We start from the raw sequence: 23,731 nt of genomic DNA on the forward strand, positions 1-23,731 counted from the left end.
TATGCTTCAAAGAAACTAACAGAAGGTGAAAATAGAAGCTTTAAGTACTAATCATTGCTAGACGAGTAATATTCGTTTGATTGAACGAAAATCTATTGCAGCCGACTTGAACGAGTTTACACAAGTTTGTGATTTTTTTGGCTGTTCGCGATCGCAGTTGACAAAGCCGTATATTAATAGCTTAATAACAGCTTGGATAGCTAATAATTGGCCAATTTTTAAGTACGCTTTGTTTCTTGTTCTTTGTTGTGATTGTTAACATAAAAATTATACTTTTAGATTTCCATTTTTTCTATGTTATGCAAGCAAAGACGAATTCATTATGCAAAATATTGCGATGATTGCGGCGTGTACTCTGTTATATGTCGCAAAGGCCGATTTCAAGAAACTAAACAAATATGCAACGGACGAAGAAATTTTGAAGGTACTGATTGAAATTTTTTGCAGAAATCATGTTTTATTATCATCAAAGACGAATAAGAGCGTGTCAGAAGTGACAATATTTCCCACTTTTCCACGCATTCCGCTGTCAAATTGCGAAAGAGAAATTTTATTTCCATGTGTGAACAGCCACAAAGACCTTCCTGTCACTTTTCGGAAATCAGTTTCAGAAATTAAAGTTGCATGGTGTGACTGCAACTGAAAGAGCTCAATTCGATTTCGCAAATTTATTTCAGCTTGCTCGTGCTACACTAGCAGTTTTTATTTCTGCTGAAATTGCTGTCAAACTAATCGAGTGTTGCCGTGTGGCGGTGATCGGGAGTTTGTGAGAAATAATAATGAACAATTAAAAAAAATATCAGTAATGCTTTTAGTTAGTTATTTTGCGGAATTTAATTGATTATTTTCTTGATAAATCTTTACAAGCTTTGTTTTTTGCAGCAGCTGCTTCAAAAAATATTTATTCTTTGGACAAAGATGACTTAACCCTTAATTAAGCGCATAAAGAAAATGACACAAATGACACACATGGGGCCCCTTATTGAAAATGTAATGAACGTAAAAAGGCTGAAATATTACTATGTTCCTTCTTAACAGAACGTAATTTAGCATTTTCGACAACCGACCACTTAACCAAATGTCGACAAGAAAAAAGAAATGTTAAAAATCAACGCGATTCTTTAGCACCTTAAAACTTGCACATTATTGGCCTGGAATTTGATGGGCTACCAACCTGCATACTCAAAAAAATTCTACAAAAATCTGAATAAAAAGTTCAAAATCTAGCTGAAATTTTGCAGATTTTTTATGATTTTTGCACAAATTTTGAAATGTGGATTTATATTTTGTTTGTTATATAATGAGCTAGGCTTTTATGGAAAAATAATAAACAAAAAAGAAACAGGCAAAATCGTGACTTAATCAGCTGATCACAAGTGTATGTATAAAATGATTTTTATATTTACGATCTCAAACCAGTTTAGAATGAATTTTAAATGTGACAGAGCAAATGACATTTTAATATACCTTACGTACGTACATATAGACCTTTGTATACAATAAAAGTTTAATAAGAACAATTCTTTGTGCATACATTTGAAAAAGACGTTTTTGGGTAGGAAATTACGTTTTTTCAGTCCAAACATATAAAAAAATTGTAAAAGGCCGATGTTTTTATACAATAGATATTAAAGAAAAATTAATATAGGGGGTTTTTATTAGAGCAACATAAGACTTTTTGTCTGACTGTCTATCTGTCTGCCTCTATGTTTGTACGCGCATCACTCGAAAACTAATGCCTGAAATTAAATGCATTAAAATAGCATAAGCAACACTTTTTTGCTTTTTGAAGCAAGCAGCCCTTGATCATTTTCAATGCATATGCAATTGCTTCGCTGTGACTTAAGAAAAGTAAAGCAGCGACAGCAAACAGCAAATGCGAAAGGAGACATGAAATCATTTGCTTTTGCTTACATCGCAGCATGATTCAATAATACAAGGTTAGATAATTATTGACAGCCGTTGACACTCCTTAAAGGTTGCATTTACGAAGGACGAGAAAGGGGAGGAATGAAATCTCTTGGTGTGAAAATGGTAGTAGAAAAGTAATCAATTAGTAGTGAAATTCCTTTTGTAAATTCTAATGTATTTCCAGGAAATCTGGCATTTTAAACGAAATATTGAACGTAATATTTTATATCTATGTGAGTAACGTAATGTATGTGCTATTTAGCTGTATAAAAACTGCAAAAAGACTCAAAATTAAAATAAAACTACTATAAGATTGATGTAAACATCCAATTTAAAAACAATTTATGTTTTTATCAGTTAAATAGGCTTCATATGCATATACAAATAAGCATATTGCACAAAAGCTTATACTTCTATTTCACACCAAAGCTACACTTTTTCCAAGCAAATTTGCAAAGAAGCAACACCGTGCCGCTGCTAAGGGAGCGGTGCGAGAGAGACAATCTGTCAGTTTATCGAACCTTGTATTATTGAATCATGACATCGCAGTTTGGTTTTGCTTACACAGTGAGCCGAAGCAAACCAGTTTAGAAAAATTTGCTGTTGCTGCAAGCAGTAAGTTTGGGGTAGTTTTATTCTTGCTTTTGCTTATCTTCCTTGATTCGTGTATTCTGGCGAGTACTTTCACACATAAATGCATTTGTATGGTTGTACGTACATACATACATATGTATGTTTGTACATATGTACATACACTCCGGAACAAAGTATTGGCACAGCAAATTTTTCACAATATTCAACAATTTTCATTCTAATGTTTTTCCGCTGATTTCATTAAAATGTAGTTCATTCTACAATAAAAAACATAAAAATATAACTCCTAAACTTTCTGCAAAACTCGCGAAAATTCAGCAAATTTTCAACTTTTTAATCAGATTTTTTAGATTTTTTTTGAGTATGTAGATTTGTAGCCCAATCAAATATTATAATAAAGCACAAGTTTTAAGTAGCTAGGAATTACCGTTGATTTTTGGCAATTTTTTTTCACGCAGTCTCTTCCATACAAAAAATATTTGTTCGAAAATACTTTATATGGAAAAAATACAAAACACCTTCAACAGAAAAAATTCTCAAAAATCAACGCGATTTTTGACTAACTTTCTTTTACGAGAATTTAGTGGGCTGCAAAACTGCATACTCGAAAAAATTCTAAAAAATCTTATTAAAAGGTGAAAATTTTGATGAAAATTTGCTGAATTTTCGCGAGTTTTGCACAAAGTTTAGGAATTTTATTTTTATATTTTTTTTTTTGTTGAATGAACCATATTTTTATACAAAATTGGCGGTATGTATATATGGTATGTACATATATACGCTCAATCCATTATATCTGCATACACCCTTATTTGTTTTTTAAATATTCACAATGTTTTGCAAGCTATATTTCTTTTGTTATTTTTGTACATATATATGGTGCCTGCTGTTAAAAAAAAAAACATATAAATCAAAGTTTCAAACTGTATACAAAATTAAGGAAAATTTGACGAATTTTCATAAAAATTTTAAAATTTGTACGCGGATTTAAAAAAATTGTATGCAGCTTTATAGCCCATTCAATTTTTGTACAACAATGTACAAATTTGAGGTAGCTAAGAAATCGCGGTGATTTGTAATAATTTTTTTTTGTTGACGGCTCTAGGCATTTTTCTCCATACAAGGTATGAGCAATTTTTTTTGTATATGGAGGAACATACGTCGAGCTGTCAGCAAAAAAAAAAAATTATTAAAATCAAAGCCTTTTGAATTAAATAAATAATCATAAATAAAACTCAATAATAATTATTATCTCTGAGCGAAAAATAAAAAAATAAATATTATTTGTGATCGAAAAAATAAAAATCAAATAATAATCATTTCCGTTTTAAACTATTTTACTCATAATGATTGCCGGCCCTGATTTGTACATTATTGTACTAAAATTGAATGGGCTATAAAACTGCATACCAGCATATTTTTTTTGAATCTGAGTAAATTAAATTAAATTAAAAATCCTATTACTATTTAAGGAATGACTGCAAAGTTTACATATAGCTTTGTCATCATTAAAATCGAAATAATTTTCAATATTTTTCCTGTTTGCACGCGGTGCATTATTTTAAATCTTTATAAAATGAATAAGTCCGCACCGATGGATGACAATAGCAACAAGCGACAACTGATACGCGCAGCCAAATTTTCAAATTTTGCTTAAACAGTTGCTTTCGACTGCGAGAATAATACAGCAAGGCAAAGAAGCAAAAGCAAAAATGAGAGTACATAAAACTCACTGCTTGCAGTGATTTCATGTCTCATTTGCTTCTGCTTACATCGGAGTTTGTTTTTGCTTAGACAGTCAGCCGAAGCAAACAGTTCAGAAAAATTTGCTGTTACTGCAAGCAGTGAGTTTTATGTACTCTTATTTTTGCTTTTGCTTCTTTGCCTTGCTGTATTTCAGTCATTGTTCGTCCATGGAGCAACTCCTTGCAGCCGGATTGCTCCGCATCCTTCTTCTCCGGGCGGGCGTAGAGCCCAAGCCCGGACCAGAAACGTATTTCTGCTGTGTTTGCCAGAATCGACTCCATCCAAACTCCACTTCGGTTAGGTGCAACTCATGCAACGGATGGAGTCACCTAAGAACCTGCTCTGGTCTTAGGTCTCATCGGGAGTGGACCACAAGCTATGTGACTCCCTGCTGCTCAAGCCAAACGGCACAATCAGCCTCCACGGCTACCCGCTCGCGCAACGCACCCAGCACCCGAAGAGACTGCACGGCTCCGAGAAGCTCCTCTGGGCAGCAGCGAACCTCCCAACCCCCAACTCAACTCTATTGGGTTGCGCCGCCTACAATGTGCTCCGTAAAGATCGCGAGCGAGATAATGGTGGCGGACTAGCGTTCATCTTACATCACACAGTGCAGTATCGGCTTATCGAAGAAGACATCCACCCGAGGGACACCACCCTAGAATGTCAGGGCATATCTGTCCGGTCAGGCGATGTCGAGCTCGAAATATTCAACGTTTATATACCCCCTGTCACCTGCTGCTCGGCAGGATATCACCCTGACATAGGTGCGCTACTCAGAGGTGAAAACCGAATGGTAGTAGGTGACTTCAACGCGCACCACGATCTATGGCACTCAAGCCTGGCCAATGATCGTAGGGGAAACCTTTTGGCTGAGCAGATAGACGATCCGACATTCTGCACCATGAACGACGACGCCCCCACCAGGATTATGGGTAGCTGCAGCAGCTCGCCAGACCTAACAATTGCTAGCGCTGGTTTGATCAATAGCATCTCATGGCGACCTATGCTAACACTAGCATCAGACCATCTACCCATAGTCATCTCGATCAATAAGCCCACCGACTTTGCTCCCGCGGACCACCGAACCTATACCAACTTCAACAAAGCTGATTGGGACGGCTTCGCGGAAGTCACCGAGAGCAGCTTCGCCGCCCTTCCCACACCCACAAACATACACACTGGCGAACGCCAGTTCCGCAGGGTAGTCACTGCCGCAGCGGCTCGCTTCATCCCGTCCGGACGCATCGCGGAAGTCCGCCCAAATTTCCCGGCCGAAGCAGCTGTACTAGCAAACGAGCGTGACCACCTACGCCAGGTCGACCCCGGGGACCCCCGTCTGAGGGACCTTAATTTGGAGATTCGGCAACTGGTAAATCAGCATAAGCGGAAAAAGTGGGAGGAGCACTTGAAGGCCTGTAACTTCACATCTGGTGTGAGTAAGCTCTGGTCAACCGTGACGTCCCTGTCCAACCCAACGGAGCGTGATGACAGAGTGGAAATCTCTTTCGAAGGTCGCGCTTCGTCGGACCCGAAGAAATGTGCAGCCTACTTTAGTAGGAAATTCACACTGCACCCTTCGGTAGACAAGGCCAAACGTCGAGTGACCAGGAGGCTGCACAAGCTGCCAAAAAACAGTGCACCACTTGTTTTCACCAGCTGTGAAGTGAAGGGGGCCATCGGGAAGGCGAAAGCCTCCAAAGCCATTGGACCCGACGGAATCTGTATGCTGATGCTAAAACATTTAGGGCCTAAGGGAGTAGCTTACCTAACGGAGGTGCTCAACCTGTCCATGGCCACTCTCATCATTCCTGATGTGTGGAAATCAGGGAGAGTGGTCCCACTGCTGAAACCGGGGAAGCCCGCCAACAAAGGAGACTCCTATCGCCCGATAACGCTCCTTGCCCTACTACTCCCATACTTCACTTGCCACCTGACCCCAGCTAAGCACCAGCACGGATTCCGTAAAGTGCACAGCACAACAACAGCACTTAACGCCATAAACACACAATTAACTCGTGGCCTAAATCGAAACCGCCCCTGTGAGAGAACGGTCCTAGTAGCGCTGGACTTGTCAAAGGCGTTTGACACCGTCTGCCATTCCACGCTACTAGAAGACATCGAGGCCTCCTCACTCCCACAGGGACTGAAGCGATGGTCGGCGAATTATATGAGTGGTCGACAGTCGTCAGTAATCTTCCGAGATCAAACCTCGAAACCAAGAAGGATTAAACAAGGGGTTCCACAAGGTGGTGTTCTCTCCCCCTTACTATTTAACTTCTACATCTCGAAACTTCCTCAACCACCTGAGGGAGTTTCCCTGATCTCATACGCTGACGATTGCTCGATTTTGGCGTCCGGGAATGGAATTGATGACCTCTGCTCAAAAGTGAACGACTATCTCTCCAGCCTTTCTCGCTTCTTCACTGCAAGGAGCCTAACACTCTCCCCAACGAAATCAACGGCGACCCTCTTCACCACCTGGACGAAGGAGGTCAGGCTAGAGTTGGGTATACACGTCGACGGCACACCAATACCGACTGTAAACAACCCAAAAATCTTAGGAGTCACCTTCGATAGCCTGCTTTCCTTCTCCACGCACACAACCGCAATTGTCAATAAAGTACAGAGCCGCAACAAGGTCCTCAAGTCGCTCGCCGGCAGCACTTGGGGCAAAGACAAAGAAACGTTGCTGGCAACATACAAGGCAATTGGCCGGCCGGTTCTAAACTATGCTGCGCCAGTTTGGACGCCGGGGACTAGTTGGACGCAGTGGACGAAGCTACAGACTTGTCAGAACGCCGCACTCCGGACAGCGACTGGGTGCCTTCTGATGACGCCTGAGCACCACCTGCACAGCGAGGCCCAAGTGCTCCCCGTCAGGGAACACAACAAAATGCTCTGTAAGCAATTTCTGGTGGGGTGTCACAGAAGTGAACACCCTAACAGACCGTTGCTTCAGGAGGAGCCTCCGCCCAGGCACGTCAGGGGGCACCTATTCGTGTACAAGGACGCAGTCCAACAGTACATAGACCAACCATTGGACCCGACGACATACAGACGAGCCATAAACGACATTCATAGAGAGTCAGTTACTACCTACCTTGACTCTCGACCTATGAATGCCGTAATACGAGCCCAATCACCACCTGTAGAAGAGACGGAGCTTCAACTGCCACGAGAGACCCGCGTTACCCTGGCTCAATTACGGTCTGGATACTGTAGCCGCCTTAACAGCTACCTGTCCAGACTCGACCCCAATATCCCCAATGAGTGCCCGGAATGTGGAGAGTCCCCCCACGACACCAACCACCTCTTTACATGCCAGCTCAATCCGACTCGACTAACACCCCTCTCCCTCTGGTCCGAACCCATCGAAACAGCTCGTTTCCTGGGCCTCCCGTTAGTTGAGCTCGACGACAATGATTGAACGTAGACCCGAAAAAGGCGGGGCTTAGTAGTGCCGCTACAACAACAACAACAACAACATTTCATGTCTCCTTTCGCATTTGCTGTTTGCTGTCGCTGATTTATTTTTACCTCCCTTTTATTAGCTCGGGATTTCTATTCTCAAGTTTCATACCTGATGACAATACGAATTGAAATTATAATAGCGAGGTTTTAGTTTTTAAACTATAATTTTATTCTTAAGTCGCAGCGAAGCTATTGCGAATGCATTGAAAATAGTCAAGCAATTTCAAACCCTGATTAAAATATAGAAAGAAAAAATAGAAAGGTGCAACCTGCTTTAAAATTGCAGTTTAAGTCAATTGATAAGTTAAAGTAAATATTCCAATATGGATGTTAAAAGAAATAGGTTCGACAAGACTTACAGCCCAAAATATTTTTGTGGAAGGTTGCCACCTGTTTGAAAATTTAATTTAATTGATAAGATAAATTGAATATTGCAATGTGTGTATCAAACTGAAGAGGTTTAGGAAAGTTTACTGCCGAGGGAGGGTTGCCACCTGTTTGAAAATTTTTATTAAATTAAATTGATAATATAAATGAAATATTATCTGCAATACGGGTATCAAACAACACAATACTACTTTTAAGGTGCAGTGAAACACGCTGGGTATTTGCTTGTATGTATATAATAAATTAATCTCCAAATTGAAAGCAACTTTAATAATAAACAAGAAAATTAACAAACGTTGCATTTTAGTATAGAGAAAGATTGCCAGAAATTTTCCCTGTAATCCGCCTTTCGGAAATAAAAAACCTCTTTCGGAAGGTACGAGAAAGTATGTTTCTTATGCATTTTTTGCATTTTGAATAAGTAAGTATATTTATAGGCGCTTCACTTTGCTTCTTCCATTTTTTGATTTCAGATGGCTGACTCCGTCCCTTCTTATTTAATATGCAGCCAGATTTTAGCGCGTTCTATAATTGAAAAATGTACAAAATCTGGAAACTAAAACTTGCGTACTATTAATAATCACATTCTTTGTGAAGCTTTTTATCAAGGCCTTAAGAAACCAGCCCCTTTTAAATAAAATTACAAACTTTTTGCGAAAACTTGATGTTCCCAGCAACAAATAGCACACAAAAACTGGAAATTATTTGTGTAATTTAAAGCTAATATATCGAGCCCCAACCGCCAAAAAAAGCGTAGGTACCATTTTTTCGAAATTTTTGTTTTGATGCAGAAATGCTCCTCGAGCATCAAGATGCATTTCAGCATCAAAAAGCAAAGTTTGAAAAAAATTTCGCTTTCGCTTTTTTGACGGTTAAGGCTCGATATATTAGCTTTAAATTACACAAATAATTTCCAGTTTTTGTGTGCTATTTGTTGCTGGGAACATCAAGCAAAGTTTGAAAAAAATGTCGCTTACGCTTTTTTGACGGTTAGGGCTCGATATGATTTCTGAATGGGCCAAGTAAATATTACGTATCTATGTAGATTAGGGCGGGTCAATTTATTCTCGAAATATAACCGACTTTGTTTCGGCGACTAAAGTATTCTACTGGAAATTCTGTACAAAAAAGTTCCTGGAAGCATAGCTCTACATAAAATAGATTTCGAGCATACCTACACTAAAAATTTAGCCGTTAGGTAATATGGGGTCGATTTTTCTTTTTTTTACGTACCACCGCTTGTCTTAAAAAAAAACTTTTTTTAAAATACTGGTTTTTATGGTTGTTTTGTTTTGTNATTTTTCTTTTTTTTACGTACCACCGCTTGTCTTAAAAAAAAACTTTTTTAAAATACTGTTTTTTATGGTTGTTTTGTTTTTGTTTTTCATTTTGTTTTTCATTTTGTTTTTCATTTTGTTTTTTGGTTTTGCTTGAAAGAGCAAAGACGAACGTCTTCAAAATAGGGGAAAATTGAAGTTCTGCGCAAAACCACTATGTTATCACCCCACGTCATCTTGAATATTCTTATGCACAATAAATGTTATATACCATTGACAAAAGAAGAGGGGCTTCCGCCACTGTTCCCAGTCCATACAGAAAGGAGAATTCTGTTTAGTAGGGGTTATAATTCCAAAGCGCGGTCGAAGGCCGCCAACGCGGAAATGTGTTCTGCCCAAAAATACTATAGTCAGTGTAGCCGGAGTTGTAGCGATGAGGGTTATTTTTGGTCCTAGGAAAATATTCCCATTTATTTTCCATTAGATTTTTCCCTATTTTGCAGAGGCTCGGATCTTCTTCTTTGTACCAGCCTCAAACTAACATAATATTCGGAACATTTCCCCAACTATCCAGACATTTGTACGCATATAACAAGATTACTGACCTGAAAATTTTGTTAAAAATGCTAAAATGAGCACAAACCAGCCGCAAAATGCCCATTGCTTTAATATTTAAATAGTTCATATCACGAGAATAATTTAATTACAAGTATTTTCTTTTATATGTGACGCAACATTTATAAAATTTTATACAAATTCGCCAAAAATCGCAGCACACGGCAACACTCAATTGGGTTGACAGCACTTGCAGCAAAAATGAAAATTGCTTGTGCAGCACGAGCAAGTTGAAACCATTTCTCGAAAGCGATTTAGGTAATTTCAGTTGCAGTTACACCCAGTGTTGCCAGGTCTTCGCCATGGGAAAACGTCCGTATTGGTCTGAAAAAACGTTATTTCCTATCCAAAAACGTCTTATTCAAAAAATTGTTCTTATTAAACTTTTATTGTATACAAAGGTACATATGTACGTAAGGTATATTAAAATGTAATTTTGACAGAGTACATTTAAAATTCATTGTAAACTGATTTGTGATCGTTAATATAAAAATAATTGTATACATACATTGTGATCAGCTGATTAATTCATCACCATTTTGATTGATTTTGGCTGTTTCTCTTTTGTTTATTTAATGTTTATTATTTTTCCATAAAAGCCAAGCTCATTAATATAATAAACAAAATATAAAACCACATTTCAAACTTTGTGCAAAAATTATAAAAAATCTGCAAAGCTTAAGGTAGATTTTAAAATTTTTAGTTAGATTTTTTAGAATTTTTTTGAGTACGCAGTTTGATAGCCCATTAAATTTCAGGGCAATAATGTGCAAGTTTTAAGTTGCTAAAGAATCGGGTTGATTTTTAATAACTTTTTTTCTTGTAGACATTTGGTGAGGGGGTCCGTTGTCGAAAATGCTATATTACGTTCTGCTAAGAAGGAGCATAGCAATATTTCAGCCTTGTTTGGGTTCATTGCATGTTCAATGAAGTCTTAAAAAAAATCCAAAAAAATGCGCGTACGCATGGTATGCATCATATTTAAGTCATCTGGGTCCAAAGAATAAATATCTTTTGAAGCAGCTGCTGCAAAACACAAAGCTTGGAAAGATTTATTAAGAAAATAATTCAAAATCAGTTCTACTTACAAGATCTAGTAACAGAGAAAAATTACTGGGAAGTTAAAAAACGTCATTTTTTACACAAAAAACGTCCAAACGTCAACAGGATACAAAAAACGTCGAAATGCCGTTAAAAACGTCAACCTGGCAACGCTGGTTACACCTTGCAACTTTTATTTCCGAATGTGATTTCTGCAAATATGCCAAAGGGAATTTCTAGCTGTTTACACGGGAAAGTAGACGTTCGCTTTCGCATTTTGACAGCAAAATGCGGAGAAAAAGCGCTTGCATTTCCACGTTTAACCTCACTTTTACATACAGACGTAAAGTCCTTCTGCCTTTTTTAGTCCAGGAGAGCCAGATATTTTTCCAGGCTTGATATTTGCTAAATCATTCTAGAAAAATCCATTAGGTATAGCTAGCAATGGTTCTTTCAAAATTGTCGTACACATTCAAAACCAAGCTAACAGTTAGCTAGCAGATATTTTTATTTATTTAACATACCGTTACATATCGTTGGCTTATTGAGCAAACGTGCTAGGTCCATTTTAATTTTTCAGGAGGGACAAAAACTCTAAATTTTTTGTTGTTAATATTTTCCTAATCTGTAAATACAATTTTCTGCCTTAGTTCGTCTTGTTTCATTACCACTGATCGGCCAAAAAAATCAAAATAAAGCTGTTGCAGACTTATAGGCTGTTTTGGGACATTTCCTTTTTGATAATTTGTTCTTTTAATGTGGACTTACCAAATTTTCTATCAACCTGTTTTTCATTATTTTTTTTATTGTAAAAAGATTTAGTTGTTTATTTTAAATATATTTTATTGTTTTAAAATGAATAATAACCTAATACAGTCTTATTTCATTGCTGTTAACCAAAAAACCCATTTTGGGTCGTAAATTTATATACCATTTATAAAGGAAAATAATTAAAAATAAGTAAAGAAGTATAAGTTTGAAGTATAACATTATAGTAAGTTGGCGTCTTTAGTTTCTGAAATATCGGAGTTTTCGTATTTCTGAAATTTATCGTTATACGGGAAGCGGGTGTAATTTTGGTCCGATTTGAATAAATGCACAGAGTTTGGTAGAAATTAATAAATCGGTTACCGAGTTACACATTTGTGGTCATAAGTGGGCGGCGCCACGCCCATTATCAAAAAATTTATAATAATCCAATTTTCTGCTAAGTGGTTATCGCAATCATCGATTTTAAGTGAATTAGCTTTAGTAGTTATTCATTTATCGCAGTTTTCGTATTTCTGTAAATTACCGTTATATGGTAGATGCGCGTGGTCATTGCCGGATTTCAAAGATTTTCAACAGATTTCTTAGCTGGACCCTAAGCAAGGCTTGTACCGAGTTTGGTAATGATTAGATAAGATACAGCATTTCATCATAAGTGGGCGCGGTCACGCCCATTTTCCAAAAATTTCATATTTTTTACCGAAATTCTACTTTTTGGATTTTTCGAAAATACCTTTATATGGGAAGTGGGCGTGGTTAAAGTCCGATTTCGCCCGTTTTCAATACCAACCTACCTGCGATAAAGGGCAACCTACATACCAAATTTCGTTGAGATACCTCAACTTTTGCCCGAGTTATCGTGTACACAGACAGACGTGTTTATATTTTTTGCACACTAAGCCAACGATATACATATGTACATATGTTTATGGTAGGACCTCGAGAAAATTTATTAAATTCAGATGTCGTTTTTAACCAAAGCCATATATTTATAGGAACTTTTTTAATGACAACTTAGGTAAATCATGAGTATGTTTAAGATACATACATACCGATTTTGGTATAGGTGGTCTAAGCTAAGCTGACCAACCGTCCTCCTTTGAGGAGGATTGTCCTCCTTTTGAGGAATGTCCTCCTTTTCAAGTTTTATAGCAGTGATGAAATTAAAAAAAAATCGTTCAGAATATTGTCATTTCCTAATCGTACACAATCATTGTATTTAAAAGGCGTTTACATTGTTCAACTTTCAGTTAAATGATGTAAACTTTTGATTTAATCAATCGCCTGTGAAAGTTGAACAGTGTAATAATATTTTACCCTTTACAACACTGAAAGACTAGCTAACGACGCGTCTGCACAGGCGAAAATTATTGCCTACCATACGGCATTTTGTTTGCTAGATATGTATAAGTTTTATCAGTGGCAACATTTGTGTATGGAGCTTTTTAACTAATAAAACATGTTGTAAGGTGGCTAAGATGGATTTTTAAGATTACAAATATTATAAGCATAATGGTAACATTTACCATTACAACAAAAGTAATCGTAATCGTATATAATTTAAGGATCAAAATTACCCAGCTCTGTTACTTACACTGGCAATCAAAAGTGAGCGCATGGTATTCTTTGTTTACTATTTGCAATGTTTTTCAAGTTACAATTTTTTTGTTATTTTTTTATAAAAAAATGGTGCTTGCTTTAATCAAAACCATACAAGTCAAACTTTCAAACTTTATACAGAAAAAGTCAACGAATTTTCGTATAAGTTTTGACCAGTTTAATCTGAATATTTGGAAAAATCTTGAGTACGAAGATATATCGGTTTTTAATTGTAATAAAACAAGTGCAAGCTTTAAGCGGCTAAAAAATCGCGTTGATTTTTAATGATTTTTTATTGCTGACGCCTTTTTTAATTTTTTACCATATAAAAGGGAATTTTTTGTAGAATAAAATGCGCATGACCGTTTGCAAATAAAATTAAAAAATTAACTCTATGTTTTACAAATTACACTTGATATGTATAAAACCGCAAAAAATTATTAAAAATCAACGCGATTTGCAACTGCTTAAAACTTTATCTTGTTTCACTAGAATTAAAAAACCGATTTATCTACGTACTCAAAATTTTTCCTAAAACTCACATTAAAAAGGTCAAAATTAAGATGAAAATTCGTTGAATTTTTCTGTATAAAGTTTGAAAGTTTGGCTTATGTGGTTTTAATTAAAGCATGAACCATATTTTTATAAAAAAATTACAAAAAAAACTACAAAAAAAATTTAACTTGAAAAACACNAATTAAGATGAAAATTCGTTGAATTTTTCTGTATAAAGTTTGAAAGTTTGGCTTATGTGGTTTTAATTAAAGCATGAACCATATTTTTATAAAAAAATTACAAAAAAAACTACAAAAAAAATTTAACTTGAAAAACATGCAAATATTAAACAAAAAACATCCTGCACTCACTTTTGATTGCCAGTGTACACAGGGCTGCCAACTTGGCTCAAACCGTGCCATTTTTGGCCCTGTTTTACATCAAATGGCACTTAAATTTTCAATTTGGCACAACAGTAATACATCAACACAGCAGTAATATTTCAATACATTTTTGTGAAATCCTTTGCGTGTACTTTTTTTTCTCAACTAAACGTTTCTAATTTCTAAAGAATATTCAACTGGTTTATCTTATTTTGGCATTGCACTTTTGTTTTAGAAATGTAGTTCTTATTTTATTGCTAAATGCTTCGGGCTAAAAAGGATGGCACCGTTTTTGGCACTTTTATTTTTCTATTTGGCACTTTTTATCGCCAATATGGCACCTCATAGCTGAGGATAGTTGACAGCCCTGAGTGTACATACATTGTTCATAACGGTTTCAATCTCTAGAGTTATTTGAAAAAAAGTGTGAGATAAAGTTTTGCCATACTAAANGAAATCCTTTGCGTGTACTTTTTTTTCTCAACTAAACGTTTCTAATTTCTAAAGAATATTCAACTGGTTTATCTTATTTTGGCATTGCACTTTTGTTTTAGAAATGTAGTTCTTATTTTATTGCTAAATGCTTCGGGCTAAAAAGGATGGCACCGTTTTTGGCACTTTTATTTTTCTATTTGGCACTTTTTATCGCCAATATGGCACCTCATAGCTGAGGATAGTTGACAGCCCTGAGTGTACATACATTGTTCATAACGGTTTCAATCTCTAGAGTTATTTGAAAAAAAGTGTGAGATAAAGTTTTGCCATACTAAAACAGTGATATGATCATTCAACAGAAACTTCATAAATTATTAAACCGAATTTCCGCCAGGCAACGAAATGACAAAAAAATGTATGCCATTTTAATAATGCCATGTGGAAACAAATACGATGACACGGGTAGTGTTTAATGCCCAACATAGTGGTAAAATATTTTTCATTTAATGCCTAATCTCAATGTTAGCCCTATTTAAGAAAACTGTTAAATTTTTTCGAAATTTTGTTTGTTTTTCGCAATTGTTTAACACAAATAAGAACAAATTTTACGCTTTACTTTAAAATTAACCACTATTTTAAGAAGTATAATGGAGCCAGTGCTGCCAACTACATATTTTCGAGTAAAAAATCCAGACTTTTATAAAAACCCGCTGGAAAATAATTAAATTCCACAAAGCAAAACCTGAAAAATAAATAGTTTTATATTAATATAATGTTAATCAAATTCTTTTGAACCACTAGTTGAAATCATAATTGAAATGAAAAATAAGAACAAAAGTTAATACACATAACTATATATAAGTAAAATAACGTTGATTTTTGGAATTTTTTTTAGTGTCACTCATTTTCTTCCATACAAAGTATGTTCGAAATGTTTTTGTGTGGAAGAAAATGAACAACACTGTCAACAAAAAAAAAAAAAATTGCCAAAAATCAACGGTAATATGTTTCTGTTTTATAATTATACAACGCAGTGTACCATTAACTTGATTGACTTGTGGTTATAGCAACTTTGAATTGTTTTTGCTTTTTTTTTTTAACAATGTTAACCTATTCGTTATTTATGTGTTAAAATATATATTAAAAAACTTTTTCTATTTTCAATGTGGGGAATTTGTCCTCCTGGAATGCTAAAAAATTCTGGTCACGTTATCTAAGCAAAGATAGTTTTTGGGCAGTTTCGCAATACGTTACCAATCCCTAAAAATATATTATAAAATTTATATTTTAAAACTGTTTGCATATCATATTACTCAGGAAGTGAACTTTAGAAAACCGCATAGCTTACTAAGTAGAATTTCCGGCACTGCTCAAAAATGTATTTATGTATATAGTTAATTTTCGAAAATAGACATTTACTGCACCGCTCATATCTTCAGCATTACTTAAGTTAAGGCAAAACAACGCGCATACATTTTCTTAGAAAAAATTTACCAAATATAAAAAAATTAATTGGTTAGGGATTAATAACTGATTTTAAAAGTAAGGAGGCTCGAAATCCATTTGATAGCTGTCCTTTCATGAACCTTTTTGTTCAGAATTTCCAGGAGAATACGTCAGTCCCCGAAAGAAAGCATATAACAAATTTGACCCGCCCTGGTGTATGTCTATATGCGTTTTCTATTGGGTTGTTCACACTTGCCTGGTTATCACGTTATCTGGTTAAAAATTATTATTCTGTAGTGTATGTTATTGTTGTAAACTGAATACAAAATATAACCACATAACCAGATAACCTGATAAACAGGCAAGTATACATATATTTCTATGATATAATCAAATTTTTATTACAGTGTGCTTTTCCCATATTGCAAGCGTTTTTGTTACCACAGAGAGCAATGTGTCCGGAGGCACAAACCGAAAAGTACAAAAAGTACCTCAGTATATTAAACGAAAACGCGAATCAACTGGGGATAGATTTGCACCAATCAAGAGGAATTGATTCCAATATTAATTGGGAAACAATATACTGTTGCTACAGTCTTCTAAAGGTAGATGGACCGCCATCAGCACCTTTTGAATTTCCAAGTTTACATAGCACATCATCGTGGTATAACCTAAGTTACCAATCCCTACAACAATGCCTTAGCTTATATTTGGTAAGTATTAACAAAAAACATCAAATTACTATACTTTTATGCATATCTTTTATAATAAATTACGGTAAGCACTAAATATTCAGCCAGCCCCCCTTTTCGAATTTCCATATGATAGACGATAAACGCCTGCAAACGTAGCGTATGAAATTAGTTTTCATATTATCGTTTCGATACACCCGGCAGATGTACTATTGTGATCGACTTTGGTTTTTGTTCAAGAATGATAGAATACAAGACCGCGCATTCCTGCGGGTGAAGACGTCACGATCACAATGCCAATTGTAAATAAATCGTAGTTGTGTTCATCTACTTTCTGAACAGAAAATAATATATTGGCGAAGAATAAAATATTACGCCCAGAAAGAGCGAATAAAGAAGGATAAAGAAACACTAAGCTAGTAGAAATTAGTGACTCGAAATTTTAGCTGGTTATTTCTGCATTTGTTTATGGTAAAAAAGGTTTATTATTATCAACTATCCGTACTAGAACAAACTTAGTCTGTGATGACGTCATAGAACAGCTGATTCTGTTGAATTCTCCAAGAACAAAGTAGCGGCACTCTGAATGCGCCACCTCTGGCTTGCTACATAGTGGGTTTTTGTTTAATTTTTATTGTGAATTAACAAAAAACAGCAGTTGTTTTATCGGATTTCATACGACAGACATCGATTCGTAATATGGCGTTTATCGTGTATAGTGTGGACTCATAATATGGGTGTCAATAACTTAACTTTTTTTTAAATAAAGTACTTGTAAGCTTTAAACTAGGGAAGCTTAAGTTTTGTTTGTTTGCGAATTAGTGTTTGAATTCTTGGGAAAATTCCTGTATATTTTTGAATAACTAACCGGAAAAATTTCAACAATAAAAGAAAATCGCTGTACGCAAAGATTGATTCCATTAGAAATTTGTATGCGATACGTTTGTATTTGTTCCATTCAAAATGATTCATACTAATTTCTACTCCAAAGTACAAACTTCAAACTTCCTTTCGTTTTAGGTTGGTCAGAACGTTGGTGGCGAGTACGATGCGAAAGCGTTATTCGCTCCCCTTTGCAAATACCCGCTTAAGTTTTTAAAAGTACTTGGTGCTATTAAAGCAGATTTATATTCTTGTATATTTTCAAATGAGAAACTGTTACATTTTTATAAATATTGCATAGCAGTTGATGCGGCTATTGACTCCATTCCAACAACACGCATGACTTCTAAAAGAAATAAAATTATTGGGGAGTACTTTGTTCGTGATGCGATATTATTTATCACTCAGTTTCTTCAAAAAGGTATACTAATAATTTTATATTTGAAAAGGATACAAACTAGTCAGCTTTTTCAGTTGAATATACGGAATTACACAAAGCGGGCCTTTTTTATTTGCACCACCTCTTTGGGAAGCCGTTTCTATCTGTTGACGAAGGTAGAAATGTAATGAGTGTTCATTTGAATGAAATTACAAAGTGCCTATTAGCCATCACCGATAAAAACGGTGATTATGAAAAGACAAAGTTATCAATGAAATTGCTACATCGGCTGATTAATGAATTTGGTGAAAAAGCAATGGTTTTCGATCAACTTCCTGATACACAAAATTTAATTGAATATTGTGACATTCTAAAAACCCAACCAGCATCACCCACCAATATTAAAGATCTGTTTAAAATTCTGGAATCATCCATGCTAATCCAAAAATGCGGCAATGGCACTTTGGGCACAATTCAGCAATATGTAAGATTACAGAACGCTGATGAATGACAATAATGTATTTAAGTACTTTTGTAGATAGCCAAACATAAAACAGAACTGTGCGTCGAAGGTATGCTCTTCTCTGATCTGATTCGCCGACTTCTTGAAGTGGCCTGCAATGCTGAAAATACAAATTTACGTCTACAGGCTGCTAAGTGTCTTGGAGAAATAGGCTCCCTTGAAATAGCGGATGAAACTTATTATTTTGAAACACATTCTTCATTTTATGATAACGTGAGTATTAATTGATGATAAAATTTAATTCGTATAGTTTAATACATACTAGAATTAAATAAAATTATAGTTTAAAAAACTAAAACCTCTTTATTATAATTGCCATTCCTACTGTCATCAGGTATGTAACTTGAGAATAGAAATCGCTGCATCTTTTAGGCGCACCAATATTACATAGTTACATCCCGAGCTAATAAAAGGAAGGTAATAAAGCAACGCTTGTTTTGTGATCTTTACAGATCCAAAGGTACTATGTTTTGATTTTAAAGAATTGCGAGAGATGATATACCAGGAACCGAGAATCGGAACGGGATTTGGTTTGGTTCTGCACGAGAACAAAATGTAATGTCAAGAACGGTCCCGCAAAAGAACCAAACGGGAACAAAGTATTGAGAGAAGTTTGAACGGGCACAAAATTATAACAGATTTTCAAGAAGAAACGAATGAGATCGAAATTTTCGAGAACATTTCCAATGAGAACGAGAATATTGAGAACTCTTTCAATGAGAATTATATTAAAACAAAAGTCTGGGGAGCGAGAACAAAAGTTTTAAGAACTTAACGTTAAGAATGAGAGGAGCGTTTGCTTGTTGGGATGAAAATTCGTTTCAGTGAGAACCACGATTGTTAGCCAGTGGAAAGCTGAATCTAGGGTGACCTGTCCATTTATGCAACTGTTTTTCATTTTCTGTGCAAGAAAAGTTCGTGTCTTAAGTCTTTCTTAATTTGCATAGATATCTCTCAGTTCTTTTTTGATTAATTTTAATATGTAAACATTTCAAACTTCGCGAATAGTTCAGAGAAGGTTTGTTCCCGTTTCGTTCTCTGTCAGAATGTTCCCCAGGCTTTAGTTCACAAATTGTTCTTCGAGAGAAAGTTTCGAAAACTTTTGTTCCCGTTTTGTTCTTTGCCAGTACGTTCCGGAAACTTATGTTCCCTTTTTGTTCTCTTAAAAATGTACCCGAAAGTATTGTTCGCATTTCGTTTGGGAACATTTCCAATGGCTTTGTTCTTATATACTTCCTGTTGAGAACGTTCTCGACAGTTTTATTCCCATTTCGGTTTGGGGTTTTAAGCATTCTCGGGAACAAAACTACGAGAACGACATTTAGTTTCGACAATTCCGTTTGTTCTCGGTCTCTGTGATGTACATATGTATGTGTACCTACATACGTAAATGATATGTATATCGAGGGCTTATATTCAATACCCTCTATATGCAATTTTCACAAAAACTTCTTTGTGATGTAAGAACCCATCTGGGATACCTGTCATCAATGATGTTAATTCTGACTTCTTCTGTCAAGCGTTATACAATGTCAGCATTAATATCACCGATGACAGTCTTAGGTGGATTTTCATATCAGAATCTCATTTTTGTGAAAAGTTCAGATAGAAACTGTTTATGCTCTTATCCTTGGTATTTTAAATTTATTTATTATTATTATTTATTTATATTATTATTTTTAAGATTATTAGCCTTAAATTCTTTGTTTGTTTGTTTCTTTGTTTATTTGGAAACTTCATGCTAGCACAACAATTGTACAAAATTATTTTATAGTGCTAGTCACAATTCATAATTGACTACATATGTAATAGAAGTTGTATATAAAAAAAAAAAATTAAACATATTTTGTTATGAAACATAAAAAATATAAATAACTATTAAATATATAGAAATCGAATCTTTAAAGCGTTCATAAATTTCGATAGAATTGTCAAAGCCATGTCGTACGATTAGACATTTTCCCAAAATCGTGTCAATCTTATATCTGCTAGAAACTAAAGTTTATTTCCTAGTTTTATTTTGTACCAAAAGGTGGCAATAAGAACTGTACGAATCTGTACAAATGTACCAATCGTTTGAAGCGGCCTCGACAGAAATCAAAGAAAGTACAAGTAAAGTAAAGTAGTATACTATAGCGCAACGAACATACAAGAGGAAAATGCATACAATTATATATATATATAGATTGCCCTTTATCCAAGGTAGGTTGCTATTGAAAATATCCTCATATAACGGTGTTCTGGAAAAATGCAAAAACTATGATATTTTAGTAAATATTGGATCCAAATTGTTGAAGTATTTGGAGTAGAATTTTGGTACAAAATAATATTATTATGAAACTTATGATGAAATACTGTATCTTAGTAGCCGCTTCACCAATCCTTTCCAAACTCGGTACGAGCCTTGCTTATGATCCAGCTAAGAAATCTGTTGAAAGTATTTGAAATCGGGCAATAGCAACGCACACCTCCCATATAACGGCAATTTACAGAAACACGAAAATTGCGATAAATCAGTAACTACTGAACCTAATTGACTCAAAATCGATTATTGCAAAACCTTTAAAATTAACAAAATGGCGGCCAATTTTTTAAAAAGAAAAAAGTTGATTTTCTCGAAAAAGCCACTTTTTTCTTCAAAATTTTACAACAAATTTTTACCAATGTTAGGAAGAATTGATATAAGTTTGAAGCAGGCTTAACCATTTTTGCAGTCAGGGGATTTTTTTTAATAAATATTTTTTTATTAAAAATATTTTGTGTGGCAAATATTATAAATATTATATTAATCTTATATTTTTATTACATATTTAAAATTAATAAATTTTTTGCCAATTATGCACTTTGTATCAAGAAATGAAACCGAAACCGTTAAAGCCGTTTCGTTTTTCAAAACCGAAATCGTAACCGTTTTCTTGACCTGACAACAAACGAAACCGAAACCGTTTCAAGCACAGGTTTCAATCGGTTTCTAGAAATTTATAAAAATCAGCTGCAGGATCTGCAACAGATTTTTGTTTTCTTCAGTAGCATAACTGTGCCGTTTCACAAAAAATGACTTGCATGACAAATTTGTTGACTAGTATTGTGGATAGCCTTTAATTCTTATATATCGTGACTTATGGCAACACTAATAAATGTGCTGGAATTCAAGGCGAATTTTTTATACAAGGCGGTAGCAGTGCTTCCGCTGTCACTTCAATTGAAGTTTTTCACTTCACTTTAGAAGCCTTCACTTCGTCACTTCATTTTACTTCGTTTTACTTGTTTTACTTCACTTTCAACAAACTACATTTATCTCCAAAATAAATAAAAATGTCTTTGGAATAAATGATTTATTTAACCAAAATCAGCAATATTTTGCTAAAATTCTTGTTAAGTAGTAAGATGGCAAAGTAACTTTTTTCGCAAAAAGCTACTAAAAAGATGCCTAATAAATTAAATCTTCGATGTGGCATCGGTTATCTGGAAGAAGTCATTTTGATTTTCATTTTCACATGTTAAGTTGTAAAGCGCACAGAAATGAATGGGTGGATAAAGTTTCATAATTATTTAATAAATATTTGACGAAAATAACAATTATATTTTAATTTTCATACATCTTCAATTTTACAGCAAAAAGGAAACATTTAAGTGAATCTGGTGATAACGTTGTTTGCTGTGAATCGATAATCGATTAATTATATTTTGGTGTTAATATCATCAGTGAACTATAATTTTTGATTTTCTTTCCTTAACGTATGAGATATTGTGATATTAAAGATGTTCCAGCACAAATGATTTTGAGTTAATGCTGTCTCAGTTAGACGCGGATCGTAATTCGGATTATGTTATTGGACCGAAAAGTTCTGAAATTATCCGTCCTCTCTTGCCAATCAAAGACGGCAAGAACGAAGTATTGATGTTCTACAATATTGGAAAAATTAGTCTTAGCGGAGACCGCACTTAGCTCAGTTAGCTAAAATAGTTTTAGCTGTTCCTGCAGCGCAGGTCAGTGTTGAAAGGCCGTTTTCTAGCTTAAAATTCATTATGCCACCTATGAGAGCCAATTTAAGTAGTAATGTAGTGGATTCGATTTAATTGATAAGAACTAATCAATTGTATGGGCTACAAATAATGATTGGTACACTTGGTATAGGGATTTGAGCATGGTTTTGTCGATGCCAGTATACTTGCTGTAGTGGCATATTGGAGAGTGAGTTACAGAAATGAAATATATGTCCTATTCGCTTCTGGGAACTTAAGCAGTGTGGCGACTAGAAGAAGCTGGCTGGACAAAATTATATTATTAGTGTTTTAGATAGATAAGGAGATAAGGTCGAAACTAAAAAAAATATTGTAGGACCGGGGTCGGAAATTACCCGTTGACCCAAAAAGTCTAATTTATGTTGAAAAAGAGTATTTTTATGATCTGTGGCACACGTTTTAAAATACTACAGCTATAGGGCCTGTTGGGTCGGACGCACATATGTACATAGATATGTGTGTATCTCAGCACTTTCCATTTGGGTCATATTCATATATTTAAATAACATAGCTATGGATTTTTACATTGTAATCAAAGAGTTAAGCTTTACTCTTATGCACATATATATATGTATGTACATTCTCTTTATTTCTTAGTTTTTATCTCATGCTTTGTGCTACATTTACCATAGCTTGATGGAACTAATGCTTTTGAATAATAAAACAGTTGAATTTGGACAGCGAAACTACACGGTCGGTGTTTTAATTTCAAGGTTTTCACCCCCGCAATTTTAAAGTAAATTTTACGCATCAAGAAAACGCTCTTGATCTTACATTTTGGCGCCCAACGTGGGACCCGTGATTCTATTGAAATTAAAATCCCGTGCATTTTCGCACCTCTGTGGAAATTGCATTCGAGATCGCAAGGAGCTGTTTCCCAGAGCGCTTTCTTTGCATAGCACGCCAGTACATTGTCTCCAAACACTTGGCACGGGACATCGTTAGCTGCATTTACAAAATTGCAGGCCAGTGTTTGTATATTAAAACACTGGGCGACCAGTCATCGCTCATTGTACATAAATATGTACAACTAGTATACATTCATTTGCACATGTATA

General features: G+C 35.2%; 1 protein-coding gene across 2 annotated transcripts in view; it reads left to right on the plus strand.

Annotated features, from left to right (window-relative positions):
• Positions 1 to 23,731, plus strand: part of tefu (Serine/threonine-protein kinase tefu) — a 60,502-nt gene that overhangs the window by 7,755 nt on the left and 29,016 nt on the right. The window contains exons 1-7 of one of the 2 annotated variants that reach the window (XM_017621484.1): positions 7 to 25; positions 102 to 222; positions 280 to 424; positions 16,579 to 16,884; positions 17,884 to 18,166; positions 18,220 to 18,608; positions 18,663 to 18,860. In XM_017621484.1, coding sequence (XP_017476973.1) covers positions 323 to 424; positions 16,579 to 16,884; positions 17,884 to 18,166; positions 18,220 to 18,608; positions 18,663 to 18,860 — 1,278 coding nt within the window. In that variant the 5' untranslated portion in view covers positions 7 to 25; positions 102 to 222; positions 280 to 322. Of the gene's footprint in view, positions 1 to 6; positions 26 to 101; positions 223 to 279; positions 425 to 16,578; positions 16,885 to 17,883; positions 18,167 to 18,219; positions 18,609 to 18,662; positions 18,861 to 23,731 lie in introns of those variants that run through there. The other variant, XM_017621485.1, reaches the window with a different exon arrangement.

This window comes from Rhagoletis zephyria, unplaced genomic scaffold, assembly GCF_001687245.7.
Source record: "Rhagoletis zephyria isolate East Lansing unplaced genomic scaffold, Rhagoletis_zephyria_1.1 Rzeph_scaffold_02475, whole genome shotgun sequence".
Taxonomy (NCBI): domain Eukaryota; kingdom Metazoa; phylum Arthropoda; class Insecta; order Diptera; family Tephritidae; genus Rhagoletis; species Rhagoletis zephyria.